The following is a 24404-nucleotide window of genomic DNA, read 5'->3' as shown; positions in this document are numbered from 1 at the left end:
CTTCACATACAAAAACTCGACTAATGGGCACACCAAGGGCTAGAAGAGGCATGATTTTACAAATAACGTCAGTTAAAAAGTCTTCATGAAGATTTCAGAAATTTAAAAGTTCATTCTGTGTTTAGGCCTAAACTTAGGATTAAATTGATAAAGGAACCTGATTCAATTATAACAGTTTATTGCTCTAGGAATTACAATGCCCTATCACCCAGAATGCTCCTATAATTTTCTTTGTTGAATGTCTAGTAGCTAGGATACTGTGACCTGTAATATATACCTAGGCTATATAGAATATACCTAAAATAAGACTCAAGTTCTGAAGTACGATCGAACCAAAGGAAATATTTTGGATGAAATAGTGAGTGCGGTGCGAGGACAAATTTTTTCACATACGTTTGCACACGTTTTTGTCATCAAAGTGGGTCAGAGGGCACTCCGTCACACAGTCCACAGTACCGTCGGGACGGGCTTCCTCCATCTTCTTAATACCTTTCAAAACAGGTAAAAACACAATAAATATTTCAACCCACAAAAAGTAATTAGTAGTATTTTAAGTTTGGAATTCCCTCATGTTTTATTTCGCAAAAATTCGTTTTTTTGATAACCATTTTCTTTTTATGTGTCGCATGAAACTTCAATATATCGCCTAGACCCATGACAACTTTCTACCACTCGCTCTAACAAAACATTAACCGACAAAATAAACAAGACAGACATACACATATTTCTAACAGGCCGCTCATTCTCCACCTTCTTCCTATACCTTCCCAATCGTAGTGCTGACCCTTCCTTCTTCACTACGAAACAAGGCTACCTTATTTTTTTTTTATTTATTGAAAATGCAACAAGACATTACACTGACTCTCAAGGCAGCAAAGCTGATGTTAGAGAGTCAACACATAAGGACAAAACATATAGGGCACATAATATCAACAGTGTGAAATTACAAAAAAAATGATCATAAGAACCTATATCATTCCAATTAGCCGAGTAAATATATGTACACATCTAAAATAACACATTTGGAGGTCAGAGGTCGATAAAATAAGTCACGGTCAGACTACCTTATATGAGAAAAAAAAGGATACTAAATAACAAGGTTAGAAAGGAACAGCTGGAAGTGCCTAGAAACGGTTTGTTGAAGTGATGTAAGTGTGGAAGGAGTGTGAGAGGCTTTCGTTTAATGTGATGTCATTGCCCGGGGACCCGTTGAGTAGAACACTGGTGGAGAGGGGCCGTCTCACGAGGCGGTACACAGCAGTGGCAAGGTCTTGTCGTGCCGCTGCGTGCAGTGGGCAGTGCAGGAGGAAATGTGTGACTGTCTCCGAGGTTGCACCACAGGCACATCCCCGGCCGGTAAGGTTAAACTTGGCCAGCGTGGAGTTAAGCTGGCACCAGCCGATGCGGAGTCTCGTGGCAAGTATGTTGCTGCGGCGGTCACCGAGCCTACGGTACCCCTGGTGGTGACGGGATGACAACATGTGGGCTCTACACCTCTGTTTGAACTGGAGGAGAGATGTGGCTTCCTTCACTTCCTTCGGAAGATTGTTCCATAGACGTGTGGTATATGGAACGAAGCTGCTTCCGTAGGTGTTTGTTCTACAGTAAGGAACATGCAGATGTGTATCGTTCCGTAGGCGGAGATTCAGTTGTCTTCGGCTGTCTCTGGTGGTGGGAAGGCTACCTTCTAGGACCTCACACAACAAAGTACTAGAAAAACACTAAACGGGTTGGTATAGCAAGTAAAAACTGGATGGGAAGTAAAACATAGGGTGAATTAAAGTTTTTAAAAACAAGTAGGCGTTTCTGTCTTTTCACCCGATATCTATTGCTTTATATTGATTGAAATGCTGAATCGCATCACTCTATATTTCGAACTATTAAGCAAAATTGCAAATGACACCCTTCCAGTATATTTCTATATCATTAGCTATTTATTTAGTCAATCTGTACACTCACATGTGCACGTTTTAGTAGCAGTGACAGCCTTCATATGTTGTGGACACTGTGCAAGGCACTCAAATGGGCCAATTTCCCCACTTTTGTACACCTTCAGGTGTCTACAGGCGATGCAGTCAGTTGGTGAGTTGGATCCACTTGTGCGGCATCCTGTGCAGAAAAAAGGAGAAAAACAGGCTGTAAAACTTTAAGATATTTTTTTGTAATACCTACCAAAGCAATTACATTTTATGTAGTGTTATGATAATATAATGATGGTGAATTTCTAAAAAAAAAGAAACCTTTTGAATTCTAAGCAACTAATCAACTGTGGGTCACCAAAATTGCCTGGGGGTCTATGCCGAAAACAGAACAACTTAGCGGAACTGTGCATGTACATGTATCCAGCCGCCATGCATCAGAACCTGATGCCCGCGAACGATTGATTTGTTTTTCTACAAGGAAAACGAACAGAATCTCAATTTTTTGCCAATGGTATTTGAGAACATGGAGCATTTCCTAACGATTTTCAGGGCAGCGCAAGCTTAGTATTATAAACATACAGTAATAATGCTTTCGGCAAAATTATGACCAAAGATAAACAAATAATACATACCTTTACACTCTGGGTGACATTTTTGCCGGCAGACCCCGTTGATCATCTCCGTCCCTTCTCGGCAGATGATGAAGTCCTTGGCCGGCTTATCCATAAGTGACAGCCCCATCACTTTGACAGGGGAACCCCCGTTGCCAAAGGAATAGTATTGAAGGTACGCCAACTCATGGAAAGTGAAGCTCAGCCACACATGCGGTCGCTCCTATCATTCCGTTTTAGAGACAACAGATAATTATCTGCATTCGTTACCGTTTCTTGCATTAACATATAAAGTGAAACTTTTGACAATTTACTGACGTAATAGCAATCCATTAAATGTTGTAAATATGTTTCATTCATGTGTTCATCTTTTAGTCAAGGGGACGCTGCGAGATATTCAGGAACGCAGCACACGTACTTGTGTTAAAAAAACAATAATTATACTATTACCTCAACGGTTCTGAAATAATGAAAAATTATTATTTATGAAAAAACTTAAACTGTTCTCCAACTCAAAATTTGACTCACCAGAAATTTTCGACTGAATCACTCAGTCTTCCTCAGCTATCTGACCCAAATGCTGTGAACACGTGATTTTTCCCACGTGTGACGTCAGCAAAGGGTCAAAGGTTGTCTGAGGTCGATATCGCCCCCCGTCCCGGTTGAGCGATGGTTGAAGTGCCCTGATGTATATGGCCTCTTTTATGCCTCTCTTGAAGTAATCCTGTTCTATATCCAAGATTCTGACCCCCTCTTCAACCATCGCTCAACCGGGACGGGGGGCGATATCGACTTCAGACAACCTTTGACCCTTTGCTGACGTCACACGTGGGAAAAATCACGTGTCCACAGCATTTGGGTAGATAGCTGAGGAAGACTGAGTGATTCAGTCGAAAATTTCTGGTGAGTCAAATTTTGAGTTGGAGAACAGTTCAAGTTTTTTCATAATGTAATTTACCAACTCAGATGAACTTTCATGCTGATGTAAGATGATTATTTGCTTGTCTTGTTGTATCGTCATTGAACCGATACCTTTTTCAACTTTGTGAAAGCAACACATTGCTAATAACATACATCTATAGACAGCCGTACCTCATTGTCTGGCATTTTGCCATATTGGATGACTGTGGTTTTCTCATTTTCATCTTCAGTCACACAGACAAAGTACGACTGGTACAGGGTTGCCGAACCCAGACCGCCGGCGTTGTCATTCAGCTGGGTGGTTTGTAGCCGCATTGCCTAAAAATATACGAATACATACGTATATTACCATAAAATATTAGTTATTAATATTACTTGCACTTAGTTTCCTAATAATCTAGAAACTAAAAAAAATTATATAGACCTAAAAAGTTAAAAGAATTGAAATCAGAAGCCAACAAAAACCCTCAATATTTCCTAAACAGATAAGGGTGTCATACTTAGGCGTCAATATTAAATGGGTAACTAATTTAGAAGAAAGAAATAGCGTTCCTAAAGGAATAAGATAATTAAAAGGCCATATGCTCATTTCATTTCAATCAAGTATGGTAACAAATGTGCGGTAAAGGTATACAAACTAACCTTGTACAATGCTACTCCCTCTGGTGAGATTTGTAAGTACACCCACGTTTCATAGTTCTGCGGAATACTTGCAAACACAACAAAGATGTCACCCTCAGTGGCTGCAGTGAAGTGGATGCAGTTTCCTTCACCAGTGGGATTAAGACGATGCGCGTTGGACCATTGTATAACGCACGGAACATCTCCCATTGTGTCACTGCAAGAAAGTAAGCTCTCAGTAAGTTTTCGTTTCTATGCATTTATAATAAGGAATACATATTCTATGATATACATACCAAGTTGAACACATGTATAAATAGATTTTTAATCAAAATTAAATTGAGTGTGGCGTAATCCTAGCTCCAGGGTCGAAAGACAAGTCTTGCCCACTTTTATGCAGGACAGAAGATGCTTGCAATACACTGATATGGTCGAATTTTCTCATTAGTTATGTAACGCACGTCACTCGCACGGTTGCGCCAGATGTAGTATTTGTTCTGCACGCCACATATGGCCATTAGCGGTTGCGTGCATCGGACGTTTCGCAATGGTAAGTGAGTTGCACGTGCTTACAACGTACGATCTCTGCGCGGTTGAATCCGCAACCCGCACGCAGAGAAGATTTCACATGCACTTCAAGTGCCACGGCGTGTCTTCGTGCTCCCAAACCCGTCGGGTTCAATATGGAGGCGGTACTCACCAGTTACGGATCCAAAAAATTTGCCCACGTTTTTCCACGTAGACCGGACGCATTTGCGCGTACGGCGGATTGTGACCGAGACTTAAAGCAACCCATAAAGAAGTGTCCACACTTAATTTTAAGAACCACATAGCAAGGACAGCGAGCCTAAAATTTCAGTTGCTCTTATGGCAATCTTCTTTATGAGTAATGGTTCGATTACCTCAGCACGTGGTCATAGGACAAGTGGCTTGAGCCGGAAGGGCATCAAGAAATTTGAGGTAAGCCTGAACTCGTTATTGTGTTGATCTAAAAAATAAAAACGTCATTATGGAATTTACAGTTTTCGTGCTATGTGAAGTGACGATTGATGATGACAATAATTCTTTAAGACTACTCACGTTTTCTGGCCCAGGTGGTTGAGCAGCTTTTTGTACTCAGCTCTGGCAATTTTACGACATTTGATCCAATTTGGTATGTCGGGGAGAATGGAAGCCGAGGCTTTGTAGTCGTCATTGGTGACCGTGAAGACACCGGTCTTCTCATTATACGTCATAACAAGGCCCTGGACGCTGACCTGCAAATTTACCAATGTCAATGACAATGAACGTTATCGCATATCCACACCCTACACGGGCCAAATGCACTAAGTTAGATAACTTGGTAACAAGAATAGAAGAAGCAATTGTTCATTTTTGTGTGCATGTGCTACGTCTCTATCTACAGGATATGTTTGAACAAATCTATTTTCGGCAAGTATGTATATTTCTTTTTTAACTGTAAGGAGCTGATAAAGGATTTCCGGATGCCATTGTATAACGAACATTCTGTGCTTCACCCTTTACATAGTTACTGTTACATAGAATGCAAATTTTGTTATTTTCCACATAATAAATTTTACGTCATTTTGCATCATGGCATGCAATATATAATTGATTTAAATGGACAAAGCATTCTGAAATACAACTAATCCATATACAACAAATTTTAGGAACCTTCTTATTATTGACGTCGTTACTTCCTCCGTTGTCGTAGCTGTCATATAAATGAGGGATGGCAGCTCCCCTTGTTGAGACCCACATGTGACGAGAGAACTTGAGTTGCAGCACGTCCCGTGCTTTAATGATGGCAAGGATGTCGTACGGCATGTCAAAAATGACCATAAACTCCTTTCCACCTATCATTTCCTTCCACGTAGGCACGCCTTTGTTGTCTCCCTGCAGGTACGTCAACATAGCGGTTTCACAGCCTGCCTCTCCAGCGGGCAGGAGGAAGTTTGAACTCAGGAGACGACCCTAAATGTAACACCATACATTATGAGTTAGCTTTACCAATATAGTATGTAACCACATACTGATATATCATAATCATATTATGATAATCATAATTCCAAAGCACTGTTAACTACAAGGAAGAATCATTCCAAATCCATTTAAACATGCGTACTGCGATAGGACTGTACTCATTTAACACTCAACAGTACACCTTCCCGGACTGATTAATCTGTACACCTGGGGTCCGCGCGGACCCCAGAACAGTTTTTTGCTAATTTTTAAAAATTATCAACATGCTACCAGCTCAATTGTTTTGCAAACTGATGTGGGAACCTCTGTGTCCACATTACATACAAAAATCATACATTTTGAACTTTTTCTATTTTCTGGTGAAGAAAAGAAGACAAGAAGAAATACCCGATTTTAAACCCATTTCAGACTGAAGGGGCTTTTGAGGCCCGACTTTGATCTCAGATAGCGGCAAAACGGCTTGCGCTAGAAGTATTAAATTTGCAGACCTTTCCTAAAATGTCTCTGGAAAAAAGTTCATATTAGTTTAATACTAGTAAGTTGATGTTTTTTTGTGTTGCCATGGCAACGGGTTTCTAGCAGGCAGTTTATTTGAAAATAGAAGTAATTTTGGTTTAAACATAAAAATGTTCTGAGTTTTATATTAAATTACACTTCTTTTCCAATATTAATAACATCTTACATAATTCAATATAAGTTAAATCATTTCATATGCATATAATATGCTAATTTGATGACGTCATTGCTCAAAATCCAATATGGCAGACTATATTATTAGCTCTGACGTCATATGACGTCATAATTACACCAAAGTTATTAGAATTTAATTCTATCACTACATCATTCTCTGAAAACATGGTAGACATACGATGAGTGCATAAAAACATATAAAAACGGAAATAAGGTAATGTATAAGAACGCCAGTGTATCCATTATGATCGAAAGCCGGCTGGGGTCCGCGCGGACCCCAAAAGAAAATCAGATATAATTTTTTTTTTATAAAAGGTAGAAACGGCACTGTATTGAGGGACAACTTTGTGGGTGACAATTACCTTAAATTTCAGAAAAAAAATCTTTAGAAACAAAAAAAAAAATTACAAAATATATAGTGCTGGGGTCCGCGCGGACCCCAGGTGTACTGTTTAGGGTTAAAAAGGAAAAAAAAACAACTAAAATTGAGTAGGTATTTTTTTTCAATTTAGTACCACAAATGTGCCTCTACCTCTTCAAGGTACACCGTCACAGCACGTTCCAGGGCTAGTCTTTTCTTGTTCATGCTGTCTTTGAGATCTTTCCGGTCAGCGAAGTCACAATAACGTATCTCAGAGATCATTACAGCCTCAGTACCATTATCGGCTGCCGTGTGACCAACATTTGGCTTCGTGGTCTTTTGTGTGTAGTATTTCCTGCCCGTTCCCTTTTCTATAGTCAGATTTCTAATCAACGGAATATGAAGAGAACAAGATAAAAATTAATATGCACAATCTTTACCACTTACTAGCTGTGTAATGCCTATTTTGTGTCACATAATAATGTTTTTAGAAATTATTTTTAATCTATTATCTGGTGTCTTTAAATAAATACGACTGTTTCTATTTATTTCACTGATGAAAGGCATAGGATAATCTTTAAAACGTTGGGATTTCTAAAATGTATCTACATGCATAGATTTATCTAAAGCATTATTATACTCCAACTCTAACCATCTTAAACAAATCTACCATTTGCTTTCAAGAACTTACCTTCTACCAAAGCAACCATAGTCCACCTCTCCTGCAGGGAAGAGCAAGTCGAATGGGATATTCAGTATATCTGCAACAGGTCTCAACACAAAGGAAAACGGTTTAGGGTTGTCTTCAATGGACTCTAACCAGTCCTTCAGCTCTGTTGTTAGGGCTGTCGTGTACATCTCCGTGATGGCAGCGGCGATCTTCTGGTCTCCGCCTTGAACCACCAGACACTCGTTACTGTATTCTTGCGATGACCTGTAATGTAGTTCGTAAGAAAATAATCATCGTCATTTGGTACAAACATGTACCGTGTAATGCACCGATAATGTAAAGTGGCCTAGGGCATGTAGTTAGATAACAGCAATGCTTTTTTTCACAATCACCTGTTAGCCGATGCAACAATGAGGGCAGAGAGAGCACCAGAAGAGCGCACAGAGGATTCCGTAAGAGCATACAACAATCTAAACAGTAATTTACATTCCAAACATGGTGACCGTGGCGATCTATCGGTGCTCTTTCCGCGCACCAACTTCAGGTCGAAGATACAGCACGCTAAGTCGAAATTGCCATACTAGTGGAATTGGGACCTTACACTCTTGATTTTATAATTCGAATATAATGCCGTGAGAATGTACAAGGACGGGATTATGTAGGTAGCCTTCTGTTGTCCATTTTCGGCACGTTAAACACCTTCAGAATCCACCAAAATTTCATTTTTTATTGTTCAAAATCGGTCCAAAATTAATGCGCGCACTAAAGTCATCCGTAAACATTACTTGCTGCGGCCTAATATAAAACAAATAAGATGACACCACAACAATAAATGTCATAATAATCCTTATCGACGTAACGACAATATATGTAAAAAAAAATCAAATGGTTTCAATTATCTGCAAAAACAAAACACGTACGCTTGTTTCTCCTGGCCTTTCCTAGCCTTTGTTGCAGAACCAGACTCTGCCTCCACTTTGGACTGTTTTGACTCAGTCTTCGACTCGTGCTCGTGCCACCAGCTACTGGACTTGGTCTGTGACGTCTGCGCTGAGAAGGTGCTGAGAGTCATCTTCCAGTCATCCTCGGCTTTAGTCGCGAATTCAGACATCGACAGGTCCTGTGTAGCTTGCTTTGTTTTGATGATCTTCAGCTGGCCTCCAAATTTGGCTGACTTGATGTAGTGTGTTCCCCAGCGGAGGTAGAAATTTTCTGAAATTAAGAAACAATACATTTTAAGTCAATGGCAAGCAGAGAACTTCTAGCAATTGTGGGTATTTATTAATGTCAATTGTTGTAATAAGTCAAGTGCATTTGGACAAACGACGTTGTTTTACCATTATGTAGTAATAGCTTTAGTTGAAAAATGCCTTTTTGACATTTTTGTCCGGACAACATTATTTCTACGAGGGGTGAAAGAGCGCTGTAGTTTCTTTTTTTGACCCCGTAGTTTAAGTGAGTGTACCTACGGAATATTATATCTGCACCGAAGGAGAAGTAGGATTCAGGCAGTGAAATAAAATCTCGCAGGAAGCCCACATTTAGCTGTTCCGGCTTAACGTCGTCCATGAAAATCTCATACCTGGGGAGTATTAAAAAAAACATATATATATATTACCGGGTGATAACAAAGCCATTTTAACCAAATCCAAATGCAGTGCAATGCTAAGTTGCATCAAAAACAAAGGTTTAAAGAAATTATTTGAACCTGGATTTATTAAAATATTTACCATGCGATGGGCTTAAACTACACGGGATTAACAATTTTAATAGGCATTTTTGTATTTCTTTTTACTTTATTCTAGAACCTACATTCAATTCTTTTAAATAAGATTTTATCTATTTACCTGAATATGTTCATTTCAAGCATTGCCATAAATGTTTGTGCCTGCTTCTCATTCAGCTCGCCTGTAGCAGAAGAGCTGGCAGTGAAGTTTGATTTATTTTTGACCTTTCCTTTTTTGCTAGATTCCCCTCCTCCTATTGCCCCAACTAGTCCAAACGGTGGGCCTACTACTCCGTGTCCAGAAGCCTTGTCGATTTCTTCCTGGAACATGGCCTTGGCAGAAGTGACGGCAGATTTCTCCTCCAAGTAGTGCCTGTATTCTTCAGTTGAGCTGAAAGTGCGGGACTCCACATCGGTGTCATAAATACCTTGTACCGTCATTGAATCTGGGACTTGATTCTGGCCGAATCTGTTACGAAAAAGAAATAAAAAGACATCACCTTTCTCTTTCAAAGCCCATAGGATTTTGTGACTGGATTTTGACTTTTTAACTTAAAAACAAACTGAGAAAGTTTATAAAATGCTAACAAACATTTCAAGAGAAAAATATTTATCTTTGTCTTTTTTCCGCTATAGTATACCTTTCGATCTTTTTTATTTTACGAGAAATATGATCGCAACTTATTCATAAACTAAATAAATATGCTCAATACTTGGTAGATTATAAATAATACATAACTGTTCATCAATAAATTGTTCATCAATAAACACTTCTTAGGTATGCGAATGGGTTTTAAAACTTCATTTTGAATTGTGTCGATATTGAGATGCTAAAACCTAATGGTCTAGTTAAAACTTTCTTTTTTTTTTTACTTTTGGAGGTTGTTGCATGATCTCTGGATCAGGCTCTTCTTTCGGGACTCAGCCGAGTACACACCCCTCGCATCGAAACCGACGCCAAGGTAGGTCGCACCATCTATTAGCCTCTACAAGAGCAATACATTATGCATTAATTAGGATGTTATAAGAAAAGAGCATGGTCGATATCCCGTTTAAATAAAATTACAGCTGTAACTGAAAGTTTTCTCAGAAACAAAGCGAATGCGAAAGTACATTCAGCAAATGAGTCATGTTCTCAGAACCTTTTATATGAATCATAACTATATCATTTCTAGTGTTTGACATAACCATTCAATAAACAACCTCAATTTGGAGAACGCTTAAATAACACTGTATTTTTGTCAGGGGTCATCACACTAGTCATTTCGGAAAGATCTTGGTCTTTATCTTATGCCGTTAATTGCCTAAAGCGTGACTATTTAAGCATCGGCTCAATGTAACAGCAATTACCATAACACCTGCATTAAGAAATAAGCTAAACCAAGGCTTCTTTAATACTAAAAAAGGTAGGTAATATTGAACTCACAGGGCAACTTGGCAGTGGTATCTTGGCCTTATAGCAGGGGTCTCCATTCTTATAGCCTGTCCCGAAGCAGCCGTTCATCAGAACTGGTCCTAGTCCGACTGGATATGTGAAAGGTGCTGCTTGTCCAGCTGGGCTGCTCTTGTCACTTGTAATGCAAAAAAAAAATGTCGTAATCCTTACCTACACACTGTTTTAATTCCTGTTCCATGAATAGGGAAACTTTTCTGGAGAAAAAAAACAACTTACCATCGAGGAAAATGTTTCTTCCTGCCAAAGAATATCACACAGTAAATGACCCTGTCAGTGTGTAGGAGTGATATTCTATTAAGTATAGAGATAATAGTGCAATATGTCGGTTAGCTGAGGAATGAATCCCCACGAATTTACAAATAGAAAGATAATAGATATTCCGAATAAAATTCATTGTGGTTTCTTTTTTACTTGGGAGGAAGTTTGTTAGCCTAGTAATTTAAGTTACTGTAATGCAAGTGTACACATTGGTCCAGAGCTCACATGTCTGGTATATCGTGTAGAAATTTACTTGCATAATTATTCGATGACACTACATTACACTCTAAACAGTTCCTAGAGAGATCCTATACATTCTCGATAACCAGAATCTGCTCCATGTTTTCCTGCCGTAAATTGAGTACTAACCTACGAAAGACGATAGGTTCAATTTTTGTTTCTCGTGTGTGTACTTCGAGTTTCTATGGGTACTTCGAGTTTCTATGAGTACTTAGAGTTTCTATGGGTACTTCGAGTTTCTATGAGTACTTAGAGTTTCTATGGGTACTTAGAGTTTCTATAAGCACTTAGAGTTTGTAAAGGAACTTATGTGTTCGTATGGGAACTTAGTGTTTGTATGTGTACTTCAAGTTTCTATGAGTACTTCCATTTCTGTGTCTGTTTTCTGTGGGTCATGACAATACATTACAAGTTGAGTATTCCTATTTACCTTTCAGGCAACTAAATTTAATTTTGATTAAATTTAAAGCTATCAAAAGATGATATACTTTTTACCTTTTAAAAGTTTTTTTCTGCCAACAATGTTCAAAACGTTTGTTAATAGATGAAATTAAATTCTGGCATAAGTTTCCATACAAACTCTAAGTGCTCACAGAAACTCGAAGTACTCATAGAAACTCTAAATATACCCATAGAAAATCTAAGTACTCATAGAAACTTGAAGTACCCATAGAAACTCGAAGTGCACACACACAAAAAAATTAATTGTACCTATGGTCTTCATTACTAACCTGTCTTCCTTGTACTTGTACTTATGTCGGATCTCCCAGCCTGGCGGGGCATACATGTTCCCCATCGTGGCTCCTGCTCTAGGAAGAAGTTGGATGTCCGCCTATAATAATAAGGAGAGAATACATTAGGGTTCTCGGAATATATAGTGTGATAAAACCTTGCCAGTTGGTACAACCAGCGAATAAAACCACCAGTGATCAAACTACATTTTAATTTGTTTGTTTTTTTTTAAGGGGGGGGGCGGTGTATAGCAGCTGAAAGCTGAAAGTTACTACAAACATGAGTATATTAACTATCATGAAAGTTCATCTCTGTGTTGGTAGTTAGATGTTTAAATTAAAACTTTTGTCTAACACAAAAAAATCACCTAGAGCTTTCTACCATTTACTCTGGTCTTCCTCAGTAGACTGACCCAGTAAAGCTTGTAACGTGGCTTCTTTGAAGTGTGACGTCAACACTGTGTCAAAGGTATTTGGTAGACAAAGGGCCCTGCAAGGAAACGTTTATCGAGGAAACATCTAAAAGCCAAGTTCCAAGAACATGCACGGTCTAGCTCTTCCAGTTCGGAGGTGTCACAACACATCCACAAAGAGTCGCCCGGACACTTTGTTTCACTTGACACTGTAAGGATTTTGGACAATGAACAAGACTTGAGAAGGGTGAAGGAATCCATATACATCAGGGCCCATCACCCTTCATTGAACCGCGACGGGGGCCGACATTATCTACCAGATACCTTTGACCCAGTCTTGACGTCACACTTCAAAGAAGCCACGTACGTGACAAGCTGTACTGGGTCAGTTTACTGAGGAAGACCAGAGTGACTGGTCGAAAGCTCTGGGTGAGATAATTTTTTTGTGTTGGACCAAAAGTTGTAACTTTAAACATGACTATATTAATTTTGTTGCCTTCTTCAGGAGGGTATACATTCAGTTTGCTTCAGTGTGGGAGACTGTGGATTTAGCGGCTTAACTGTTGAAGGCATGGATCGAAGTTCATGACTTTTGCTAAGGCAGGTTACGGCTTAAGAGCCGAGGTCAAGTCCGACAATGGGCTTTAAAGCTGCATTATGTACTTTTTTGGCCGTCTAACCTTAAAACAAAAAAAAAATTGATTTTCTGGCCTTTTTTTACATTGCTAGTTGAATAAACCCTACCGTCTTACACTGCACCATTTAGTTAATGGAGGCGAGACGATATTTTTGCGATGCGAGCGGGTGTCCGCCATATTTATTGACTTCCGAACATGTCCAAGGAATCCCGAGTCTGCCCGAGCCAGCCCGGAGATTTGTCACGTGGTCTAACGTGACCTTTCACCCGGGCGCGGGACATTCGATTCTGACAGCCGGTTTTCGCCGAGCGCAGATTTCAGGTCCCGCCACTCCACAAAAATATCGCCCAACAACACCCGATTTTGGAACTTGTCCTTCTCCTTCCTTTTCCTGGCGGAACTGATCAGCAAACTTCTTCTATCTCCACGGTTCACGCGATCCCGAACGCCCTCCATTCCCGCCATTTTGTTTCAGAGGGCTAGCTAGTCATGACGTCACGCAGCCGGAACTCACCGAACATTCCCGACCGAAAACGGTTGTTTGTTTTGGTTCCAGCGGTGGCATCAACTCGGTGCCACCAGGAACTGAGCGCGCATCGAGCGGGCTGTTTTTGCACTAACATAATACGCCAGAAACGTAACATAATGACGCAAATGTGTTGAAAAGTGATAGTAAATGATGATAAAACCAAGATTTGTTAGTTTCAGAATGTTTGAATTTTTTGCGAAAAAAAACACATAATGCAGCTTTAAGGGGGATCCCTACGTCACTGCAGTGGACACTTTGTGTTTGTCATTTGTTAGCAGTATAACTCAAGTATATGTTAATAGCTGTTCATTATTTTTGGAAGGCAAGCCTCTGTTGAAAGGACCAAGTTTAACTTCGAAAATGGACCTCGTGGAAGGTTCCTACGTCATTGCAGTGGACATTTTGTGTTTGTTTGTTTGTTTGTTTGTTTGTTTGTAAATAGTTCAAGTTTTAAAATGCAATATTATAATGCCTAACCACATGCTAACCTCCTCCACAGGCCGGTTCAAACCCGCTGCCAGCCCACTGGTGTCCTTCAGCAGTTCTTTGTACTCATCGTCGAACTTGTCACTTTGTTTTCCCAGGTAGTCCTGCAGACCGCTCACCACCTTCTCCTGATGGTCTTCCGATACACCTGCCGCGATCCTGTCGCCAAGCTTGTCAGCGACCTTCCTTCCTATGCCTTTCGCTAAGTCTTTCAGATATGCTACAGCTACATGTACATGTTAAAATACCATGAGTTATGACTGAACTGGTTGCATGTAGGAAAATAGATATCTAAATCTGGAGCAATGTCTGAACAGTTGGTAGTGTATTCAACGTTCTACATAGTATAGTTTTTCAACTTACCTCCCAACCCAAATGTTTTTATTCTCATATAATTCTATGGTCTTCTGTTCAAATACTCACCTTCTGCTTTCGCCGTATATTTCTGAAGACCTTTTGCTTTGTCCAAAAGCTGTTTGAGCGGTGAAGGGAGACGATCTAAAACACCCCGCTTGAAAGTTGGATCGTCAGTCGATTCATTTGGATTTGAAGCCATGGTCTCAAGCACACCTTTGTTAAATTTAAAGACAAGAAGTCAAGACATTAAAAAAAAAACATAACTTGACATAAATTAAAAAAAAATATGATTATGACTTCCAAATTAGGGAAATATAATTTTCTGTTTGCGTGAATTGGTTGATTGATTTCTTACTTTTCTCTTTTTTTTCATTTTCTTACATTTAATTTTGATAAAAGACTTCGTGAGTTATGTGCGAAAACGAAACATGTACTGTGTACTATATGTATGTCAAATTCATTTCCATTTGTAGAGTAGCGATATGAAGTTATTTGGATAATATGAAGAAAACTTTGTCAGGTAATATTAACGGTACGTTCCCCGTAATTTAAAACTAATCCGTAGGTAATTTTCATGTTGCGCCGTATTCTTTAAAATTTTCAGTATATAAAATTTAAAATCTGCATGTAATCACATTGAAAGGAAACCTTACTTTATTTTAGAGATTTAAATAGATTCGTTAAGTACCTTTTTTTGTAATCATGGTCAGTATTTTTCAAATACCTATCTAGGCCTCATCCATTATTTTGTCTTAGTTGTAATATCTAGTATCGTGCTTACAAATTTCTTTTGCTGCAAGAAATATGTCATCTTTAGACACAGTCAGGTAGACCAATGTTTTGTGGTAGAATACACAATGCCGGTCATTACCTTCAACAATCGCATCCAGTCCTTTTTCTCCATCTTTGTAGTCTTCAGTTTCGTACACGCCGTTTTGTCCTGTTACAAAAGAAAGGTCAATAGAAACGGCCAGGCGCAAGTGTCATGGGATGATGGCGTCAACCAATACGTATCTTTATGTCATTAGCAATATTCAATGTCAATTGACACCATTATTAATAAAATTCAAAACATCATCTTGGGAGGTTATCCTAACATGATTCTAAATTAACTTGACATTTATTGTGTGTATGTATGTGTGTGTGTGTGTGTGTGCACGCGCGCGCGCGTGTGTGTGTGCGTTTGCGTGTGTGCGTGTGTGTGCGCGCGCGTATGTGTGTGCGTATGCGTGTGTGTGTACACGTATGTGTGTCAAAACGTAAGCGTTATTCTTGCCTTGCAATGTAGGCATTTATATCATACTTTCAATTAGGGATGTTTATTACGCATGACATCTTTTATTGCCTTACCTGAGCCCCCATCTTCATAGTTGTGTTCTTCACTCTTGTTATCGCCATGTTTTACAAGGAAGCTACCATCTGCTGACAGGGAAAGGAAATAAGTTAAACATGTGAAATAAATGTGTCAAACTGATTACAACTACATGGAATGTACCTCGTCCATCCAGAATATATAAGAAACATGCCCGTCGCTTTTGATTTGTTTATAAATGGCTTTTGCTGTTATAATATCTAGCTTTAATTTTGTATTCGTTACTTGTTTTTCATACTAGAAGGACGGCAATTGTAAACATGCAAATGTGGATGCAGTTCAGGTTAGGCGCTGAAATATTAGTATTATTACACAATGCGTTTGAGTTGGAATTGCAACGAATAGTGAGTTATGATATTTGGATTTTTACTCCGTGAAGGAGGTCAGGACCTCCAGACGGAGTGTTGTGAAGAGCCGTTTTTTCGTGTTCGCAGTCAAAACACTGCGTTCTCTTTGTGCAAACGGCATGCAATTTTATACGTCGTCTGCGGGCATGCCCGTGATGATGCACGGATGTGTATTTGTGCCGTTACTGCTTTTGCGGTCAATATTATATTGCAGATGCACCCCTACAATGGTGAGGCAAATTGGAATGGTCCAGAAAAACCGGTTGTTTGGAATAGCGGTGGGTGGGTGGAACTTCAGGCAGATATGGTGAGGAGCCGATAAGTGGTACCAGATGTTTTTCCGCGTGCTTAAGAGATGCTGAAGGTTTTTGGAAGATGTTCGCAGCCAAAACGCATTGCTTCGTACATAGCATTTCTGTGTAATTGGGCATGTGGTGTACCATTATGTCCGTGATGATGCACGTCTTTTTATTTTCATCGTAGCAATTTTGATATTGAAGTAAATGCATATTTTAAAAAACATCCCTACTTTTACAATACTGTGGAATAGGCCGTAGGTTTAGGCAGTTGTCTGGTAGCAGAGGTTCTCTAAGCAGATATTAGGAGACTGTTGTGCATATTGTGCTGTTGTGGCGAGTATCTTTTGGGATTGTGGTTTGCACCTACTGCGATACCTTGTCAAATGAATGATATGTACAGTAGTAAATGAAAGATATTGTTACGAAAGCAGACTTTGTTCATTTATTTAGATTGTCGTGTTGTTGATTTTATGTAGCCTGTGTTTAGACTAGTTTGCAACTGTTTCCCCAAGTGGGCGGCAAACCTCTGGGCAGGTGGCCACCAGGAGCGCGATTTTTTTAGTCAGGCTAGATTATTAGACCAGGGATGAGGCTAATTCTACTATACGTTGTTACCATTTGTTAAGTGATCACACACTGTTTACATACACTATTACTGTTCTCAATCTCTAAAATATAAAACGCCACGGAAAATTGTCGCCTATGGACTTTATTTTTACCCTAGCAGTTTTGATATTGGAGTAACTGTTTATTTTTGAAACATCCATATAAGGTCGATCTTTACACGCCCTGGGAGCAGTAATGGATTTAGGTCTTTTATGTTTTATGGTTGTGACGCGCCCTCATTGTATAAACTGTTGCCTAATGTCTGCACAGTAGGTCTGGCGTTGACGCTTGGGTTGTTTTTGTTGCAATATATAAAACTTCACGGAGGATTGTTGCCTATGGCTTATTGTTCTTATTTAAGTACAATTTCGTGATGTGTTTAACCTTTTTGCCCAAGTCTTGTGTTTATGCTTGAAGAGTAAGAGTAAGCATTTTTTAAATCCAAAATATGGAAATGTCCTCTACAGTGAGTCATGCAGATATAAATGTTGTTTTTCTACGCATGCATGGCAAAATGCTAGTACCTTCTATCTGTGCTGGTATCTAGCCCGTTAACTTTGTAAGTGTAGTCGTTAGTACCATACACTCCATCTTCCAACATTTCAGGAGAAATGACGTCTGTATGTGCGTGTGTAGATAAACCAAAAAAGTGAAATGTAGTAAATTAAAAAGGAAATTGTATCTGGATTTATATCTAGAATGTGTAGCCTGGTTACCAAGCATATCATAGCTCCCGACGCGAGTTCTACATCCGCTCTGCGAATAGGAGGTTTAATCTACGCCACTTTCTTTATAGATCGGTTTTCAAATGTAATAGACAAAATTTAGCAAGCAGACACTTCATCGACTATAAAGCTAGAGGTATCCAATGTCGATTGACAGCGTTACTTGATATTCATTGTTTATTCGTTTATTAAAATTCTCCAGCTGATGCGTGGAAGGGGAGGGAGAACATATGGGTCGCCTTTACCAGCTCCTCCCCCAAATTAAATCAATAAAAAATATGTAAAACGACATTTAAATTATACACATTATAATAGTAATACAATGTCATATAAATACATAAAAATGTGGACATCTAACATATCAGTCAGGGCTAGGGAAGAAGTGACATTATTTTGGGCTCCCTAGCAGCTTGTTCTGGAACTGCAGGGGCGTTTTTTTTTATAATCTTCGAAGGGGAATACTCAAGAACCGGTTGATGGATTCTCTTTACATAATCAGTTGACAATTATGCATATCAGGAGATAATTTGTAGAAACATTAGGAAATTCTATAAATCTGCTTCGTTCGATGATAGGACTATGAAACAATTGTGACATGTAATTAAGGTACTGGGTCGAAGTTTAAATCTGACCAGAGCAAGTGCGCAGTATATCGCCGGAAACGTGACTTTGTTTCGTATGTTTTTACCGCGATATCCCTGATATTGTAATATCTGTGTACATATCTTTGTATTTTCTGAAAAGCCTGTTACTTGTATCCTTTATAGGTGGCGTGATGTTGGTGGTCCAGCGAAGACTTTCTGGTATTCGTCCGCGCAGATGTTTATGTGACCTTTTCGCCTGATCCCCGGGAAGGTTCGTTCTATATGCGTTGTGGGTGCGTTTGGGTCATCGACGATAGCAGTAAACGTATCGCATTAATTTTAATTAAATTCTGACATCGGAAACATTAGGTACTGAGCTTCTTCGAGTACTAAGTCGTTACCGTGGGAAAATTTGTTTTTCCCATGCAGCCATGGTTAAAAATGGCGAAAAAAGGACCCCTTACTTAAAATGTACTTCTCTAGGCCTTACTCGCCCCTATATGAATTGGGCGCCCAAAATATCAATCAATTGTATTGATAAGCGGCACAGCACCCCTTATAACCAGAAGAGTGAAAAGTTTCATTCTGCGTTTATAACATAAATGACAGCCCGTTGGGTGTCAATTTGCTACGAATGCGGAAAGAAACTCCGGTCCGATACCTTAAGAACGAGAAAAATCTCTGAGGATATAGAATATGTGAATGAAGACCTAATTTGCTGAATTAATGGGAAATAGGTATAATTTCATAGTTGTAACTGGTGGGAATTTCATACTTGCCGCATTTGGAAGTTAAGTGAAGGTGAACATCAATAAACATAATTTATTCAAATCATGACCTCATTTGCTTAATTAATGAGGTAGTGCTAAAATAGCCTTTTTCGTTTAAACAAGGCTGCCATTGGGTGGAGAATAGGATCAGCTGGTAAAATCCATGCACATGCAAATGAGGCTCTTTGTTGCGAAATCAATTATTGAAATTGTATAACTCGTCAACCGTCAACTGTTAACATCATTTGGCGAAGGTATGAGATCTCTGAACTCTTGTTCTTGTTTTGTCATTAGAAATTATTTAATACTTTCAGTAAGGATTATTTATTACGCATGACATCTTTTATTGCCTTACCTGAGCCCGCATCTTTATAGTTGTGGTCTTCACTCTTGTTATCGCCATGTTTTACAAGAAAGCTGCCATCTGCCAACATGGAAAGGGAATAACTGTAATAATTTGAAATAGGTTGAGCCTGACAAGTTACATTGAAGTTTTTTTTTTTAAATTCATTTGTTAAAACGAGTACATTGTATGTTCTTTTTAACACACACCCGAAACAACTACATACAATGTACCTCGTCTATCCAGGATATATAACAGACATAGCCGTCACTTTGATCTTTATACATGACTTTTGCAGTCATAATACCTGGCTTCAATTTTGTATTTGTTAGTTTTTGTTTATACCAGAATGACGGCAATTCAATTGTAAACATGCAAATGTGTATTTAGTTCAAGTTATATGTAGGCGTTGAAATATTATTACTATACAATGCATTTAAGTTGGTATTGCAACAGATAGTGAGTTATGATAGTTGGAGTTTTCTTATTAAAACAAAATTTCGTGATGTGTCTTTAATCAAAAACTTTTTTGCCCAAGTCTAGTGTTAATGGCTTAAAGAGTAAGAGTAAATATTTTTGAATCCAACATCTGAAAGTGCCCTCTACGTTGAGTCATTCAGATAAAAATACTAGTACCTTCTGTTCTTGTATCATCTTTGTACGAGTAGTCTTTAACACTATACACTCCATCTTCCACCATTTCAGGAGAAATAACGTCTGTATGTAGATAAATAAGAAAGTGAAATAAGGTAAATTATAAAAGTAAATTCTATCTAGATTTTTTGTCTAAAAAGTGCTGCTAAGAAGCCTGGTTACCAAACGTATCATAGCTCCCGAGTCCTACATCCTCTCTGCAAAAAGGAGGTTTTAACTATGCCATTTTAATTTTATAGATCGGTTTTGAAACATTTTATAGATTCCTTTAGTACCTTCTGTAAATCATGGTCAGTATTTCTCAATACCTATCAAGACCTCAACAATCATTTTGACTTAGATGTTATATCTAGTACCGTGCTCACCAATTTCTTTTGCTACAAGAAATATAAAAAAATGTAAACACTGTCTGTAGACCAAAGTTTTGTTGTAGAAGCAATGCCGGTCATTACCTTCCACAGTCGCATCGAGTCCACTTTCTCCATCCTTGTAATCTTCATTTTCGAACACGCTGTTTTGTCCTGTTACAAACATGAAATCAATAGAACCGACTAGGCACAAATGTCATGGGTTATGTCATCCGTCAGACGATACCTATGTTCATGTCGTTAGCAATATCCCATGTCGATTGACACCATTTTTGTAAAATTCAAAACATCACCTTGAGATGTAATCATGACATGAGTCTAAACTAGTCTAGTGTTTATGGCTTTAATAAAAAGAGCAAGAGTAAGTATTTTTGAATCCAACATCTGGAAGTGTCCTCTACGTTAAGTCATTAAAAAAATACTAGTACCTTCTGTGCTTGTATCATCTTTGTACGAGTAGTCTTTAATACCATACACTACATCCTCCGCCATTTCAGGAGAAATAACGTCTATATGTAGGTAGATAAATAAGAAAGAGTGAAATACAGTAAATTAAAAGTAAATTCTATCTAGATTTTTGTGTTTTTTTGTCAGTGTTGCTGAGAAGCCTGGTTACCAAACATATCATAGCTCCCGAGTCCTACATCCTCGATCTCTGCAAAAAGGAGGTTTTAACAATGCCATTTTAATTTTATAGATCGGTTTTGCAGGGGATGGCAAGCAGACACGATTATAAAGCTAGAAGTATGTGATACTGTAAGAAATTGATACTGTAATAGATAATTGATAATTGCTGTAACAAAAGAAATACCGGAAAGTACCTTCAATGGTCTCATGCAGTCCTCTTTCTTCATTTATGTAGTAGTCGTCAGTTTCATACACATAGTTTTCTCCTGTTAAAAGAAATCATTTATCAGTTAACAGGCAGACTTGTAATGGCACTATGTCAACAAAAATGTAGATCCGCGAGGAAAAATATTACATGACTAAATTGGCATTGGGTTCCATTGGAACGTCTAAATTGCTAGCCTAGGCAAACTCATAACTTAACACCGTTGTCTTAGTGTCTGTTAGATAAATACAAATGGATGTATTATTGTTGGAAATACAATCGTTGAACTTGAGTAGCATAAGTTTGTGTATATGCACCGTTAGTAAATATTGTGCTGTAATTACGCTCAGTACTACCGCTATGGCCGTACCTGAACCGGTATCTTCATAGTTAAACCAATCGTACAAATCGTAGCTGTTGTCAGGAGAAACAACATCTGCAAAAGAGGACGGGAACAAGATCACATATGTTAAATTTGCGGAATGCCATTAGCTGTAGCCCTGATTAGGGAATGTTTATGATTTTAATGATTTCTTTTACTGTTGATTTAGGTGGCTTAAATGTCATCTGTGATACACGTTGTGCATTCCATTTAAGGGTTACAATTTTCATGGTCTTTACCGCCTATCGGTGCATTTTGTCCCCTTATTTGGAAGTGTACTCTTCCAGTTTGTACTAACCATTTGTTTGGGATGGTTTGATAAATGGTCAGTTTTCAATTATTTTGTTTCTATTTATTACTACACCCAATAGACTACATAAAAAAAGTTTGTTTAAGCATTTATTATGTTAACAAAAATCAATTTTTGTATTGATTTTGACTATGTGAAATATGGCAAAATGGCGGTCTGTACTCTGTAAGGGAATATTTGCGCCTTGATGGTTTTTCAGTAAGTCTTCCATTTTCGCTGTGAGCATATGTCTTTATTTGTTATATGACTCTTTATTTGTTTCTTTATATTTCTGGTCAGCATGAGTTAACTTTAGAAGTTGAGAAGACGAAAGTATAATTAAAAACAGAGGATGTTCATGATTTGGGACATGTAGGAAGTTTAGACAGAAATAAATATAATTACATGCAAATTATGCGAGTTACAAAAAATAAGGTCTTGTTTTCAAAAGTTAATTTACAATTTAACTGTTTGTTTTCTATGATATCATAAGTATTCAATGCAGAATGATATAAAGTTTATCTATAGCACCAAGATATTATATAACAGATCTTATGGAAACCATTTCAAGTATCTGACAGTCTTGTCTACCCTACATACAAAATATAAGCAGATTTAGTCGACTCTATCTTTTTGTTGCTCTTAGCCTTGTTTGAGTGTGCTAGAGTCTAACTTTATAAAATTTCTTTGTATACCAAATTTTTGTGGTCATAACCCCGATCCCCTTTTTTCTCTCCCAGAGTTCCCGGTCTGAAAGGTGTTATCATACCTTCTTGCCCAACGTTTTCTGATGCAGAAACGATTGCATTCGCTGGATCAAGAGCTGTGGTGGGTTTCGTGATCATACCCTCAGTCACTTCTGGAACAACGTAGTCAGGATGCACAATCATTAACAGTATGGAGTTTTACAATCATTTCTAATATCTATACAGCATTTAATGTATACCCCATGAAGGGGTCGTCACAATTCATTATGCATTTTCAAGCTTATTTCAAATGCTGGAATAGAAGCTGATAGTGTAGTGTGGAGTGAATTGTGTATATAAAAATACTTAGGACAATCACAATCAAAAACTGATATTATTGTTTAATTAGCTCTGGACAAATTTAAAAAAAAAAACTCTGGTCAGTCTCTCGGTTTCTATACTTTGATATGGTGTCTCGGTTACAGGTGGTCTGGTGAGGTCATTGGGGGTTTTGACTGTTACGAAATGATGTGCCTTTGCTTCTTTCCACAAATCTAAATTTTTGCATACGGATAAGCGGATAGAACCCTCATTACAGAGTAAGGAACATGGCTGTACGTTACACGATTGAGTGGACGTTTACCTTCTGTACTAAATTCCTCTGACGCAGTAGTCTCAGCTTTCACATGGTCCAGAACTTTAGCCGGTCTCGAGGTGAACCTCATCGCTACGTCTTTCTCAGGTTTCTCCTTTGTTGGATTCATATTAACGGCAACTGTGGTTTCTCTGCCTGCATGTCGATATGATGATATAGCTTACCGTTATTAACTATATACATGTGTTGCTAGTGCATGTACTTCTAATTCTGCTAGATACTCCTAGTTTTCTTTGTTGTAGATGAACAAAAATCCATAAAGGCAAAATATGACACTAGCTTGTTGAAAGCACTAAGTTTTGGGCAGATGAAATGAATTTTGGGTAAATGAATTACCTTACTAGTCCTATATACAAGAAATGGGTCGATATTACAGACCCCAATCTTTTGACCCTTTCTTGATTTTCCAGGACATCTCCATAACTTATAAATTGCTTAGTAAACATACGCATTGTCCTTAAGACACATGGTTTTGTTTCATTAATTGCCCAGCTCGAAATTACAGCGTATTCCTAGTTCTTATTCCTAGTCCTAGGATGGCAAACATTAAAGACATATTGTTGACAAACCATCTGGTCCGACTTTCTCTGATGTAGGAGTGAGAGCATTCTCATGGATCGTAGGGTTTGCTGGTGTCGGGGTGACTTTTCCTCCCACAGATGCCTCTGGTACATTATTCGTAGGCTGCATGGTGGTTTCATGTGTTGATGCTTTGCCTACATGTAAGATAGTAAGTTATCCTTATTTTGCGCATGTTTCCAATAATTTTTTTAAAACTTTATTAATATTCACAATGTTACATTAAAAAGATATACATAGTTGACATACATGTACAATCCTGTGGGATGATACATCAAGGACAGTTTTTTAAGGTAACGT

At 38.4% G+C, this 24404-nt stretch overlaps 1 protein-coding gene across 8 annotated transcripts in view; it reads right to left on the bottom strand.

Annotated features, from left to right (window-relative positions):
• LOC109465000 overlaps positions 1-24404 on the bottom strand; it is a 29724-nt gene that overhangs the window by 3865 nt on the left and 1455 nt on the right. The window contains exons 4-31 of one of the 8 annotated variants that reach the window (XM_019762118.1): positions 24095-24241; positions 23514-23660; positions 22954-23043; positions 21884-21949; positions 21503-21574; positions 21110-21190; positions 20766-20834; positions 20296-20376; positions 19672-19740; positions 15964-16035; positions 15485-15553; positions 14680-14826; positions 14259-14482; positions 12191-12291; positions 10932-11076; positions 10379-10491; positions 9627-9974; positions 9249-9361; positions 8700-8991; positions 7801-8043; positions 7281-7494; positions 5750-6049; positions 5156-5331; positions 4097-4292; positions 3626-3772; positions 2555-2756; positions 1960-2109; positions 394-489 (exon numbers count right to left, since the gene is read on the bottom strand). In XM_019762118.1, the coding sequence (XP_019617677.1) occupies positions 394-489; positions 1960-2109; positions 2555-2756; positions 3626-3772; positions 4097-4292; positions 5156-5331; positions 5750-6049; positions 7281-7494; positions 7801-8043; positions 8700-8991; positions 9249-9361; positions 9627-9974; positions 10379-10491; positions 10932-11076; positions 12191-12291; positions 14259-14482; positions 14680-14826; positions 15485-15553; positions 15964-16035; positions 19672-19740; positions 20296-20376; positions 20766-20834; positions 21110-21190; positions 21503-21574; positions 21884-21949; positions 22954-23043; positions 23514-23660; positions 24095-24241 (4170 nt within the window). The remainder of the gene's footprint in view (positions 1-393; positions 490-1959; positions 2110-2554; positions 2757-3625; positions 3773-4096; positions 4293-5155; positions 5332-5749; positions 6050-7280; positions 7495-7800; positions 8044-8699; positions 8992-9248; positions 9362-9626; positions 9975-10378; positions 10492-10931; positions 11077-12190; positions 12292-14258; positions 14483-14679; positions 14827-15484; positions 15554-15963; positions 16036-19671; positions 19741-20295; positions 20377-20765; positions 20835-21109; positions 21191-21502; positions 21575-21883; positions 21950-22953; positions 23044-23513; positions 23661-24094; positions 24242-24404) is intronic. The other 7 variants (XM_019762119.1, XM_019762122.1, XM_019762123.1 and 4 more) reach the window with 7 other exon arrangements.

Source organism: Branchiostoma belcheri, unplaced genomic scaffold, assembly GCF_001625305.1.
Source record: "Branchiostoma belcheri isolate BF01 breed outbred unplaced genomic scaffold, Haploidv18h27 scaffold145, whole genome shotgun sequence".
Taxonomy (NCBI): Eukaryota; Metazoa; Chordata; class Leptocardii; order Amphioxiformes; family Branchiostomatidae; genus Branchiostoma; species Branchiostoma belcheri.
The sequence above is the reverse complement of the archived record's forward strand: the minus strand, read 5'-3'. Positions and strand labels throughout refer to the sequence as shown.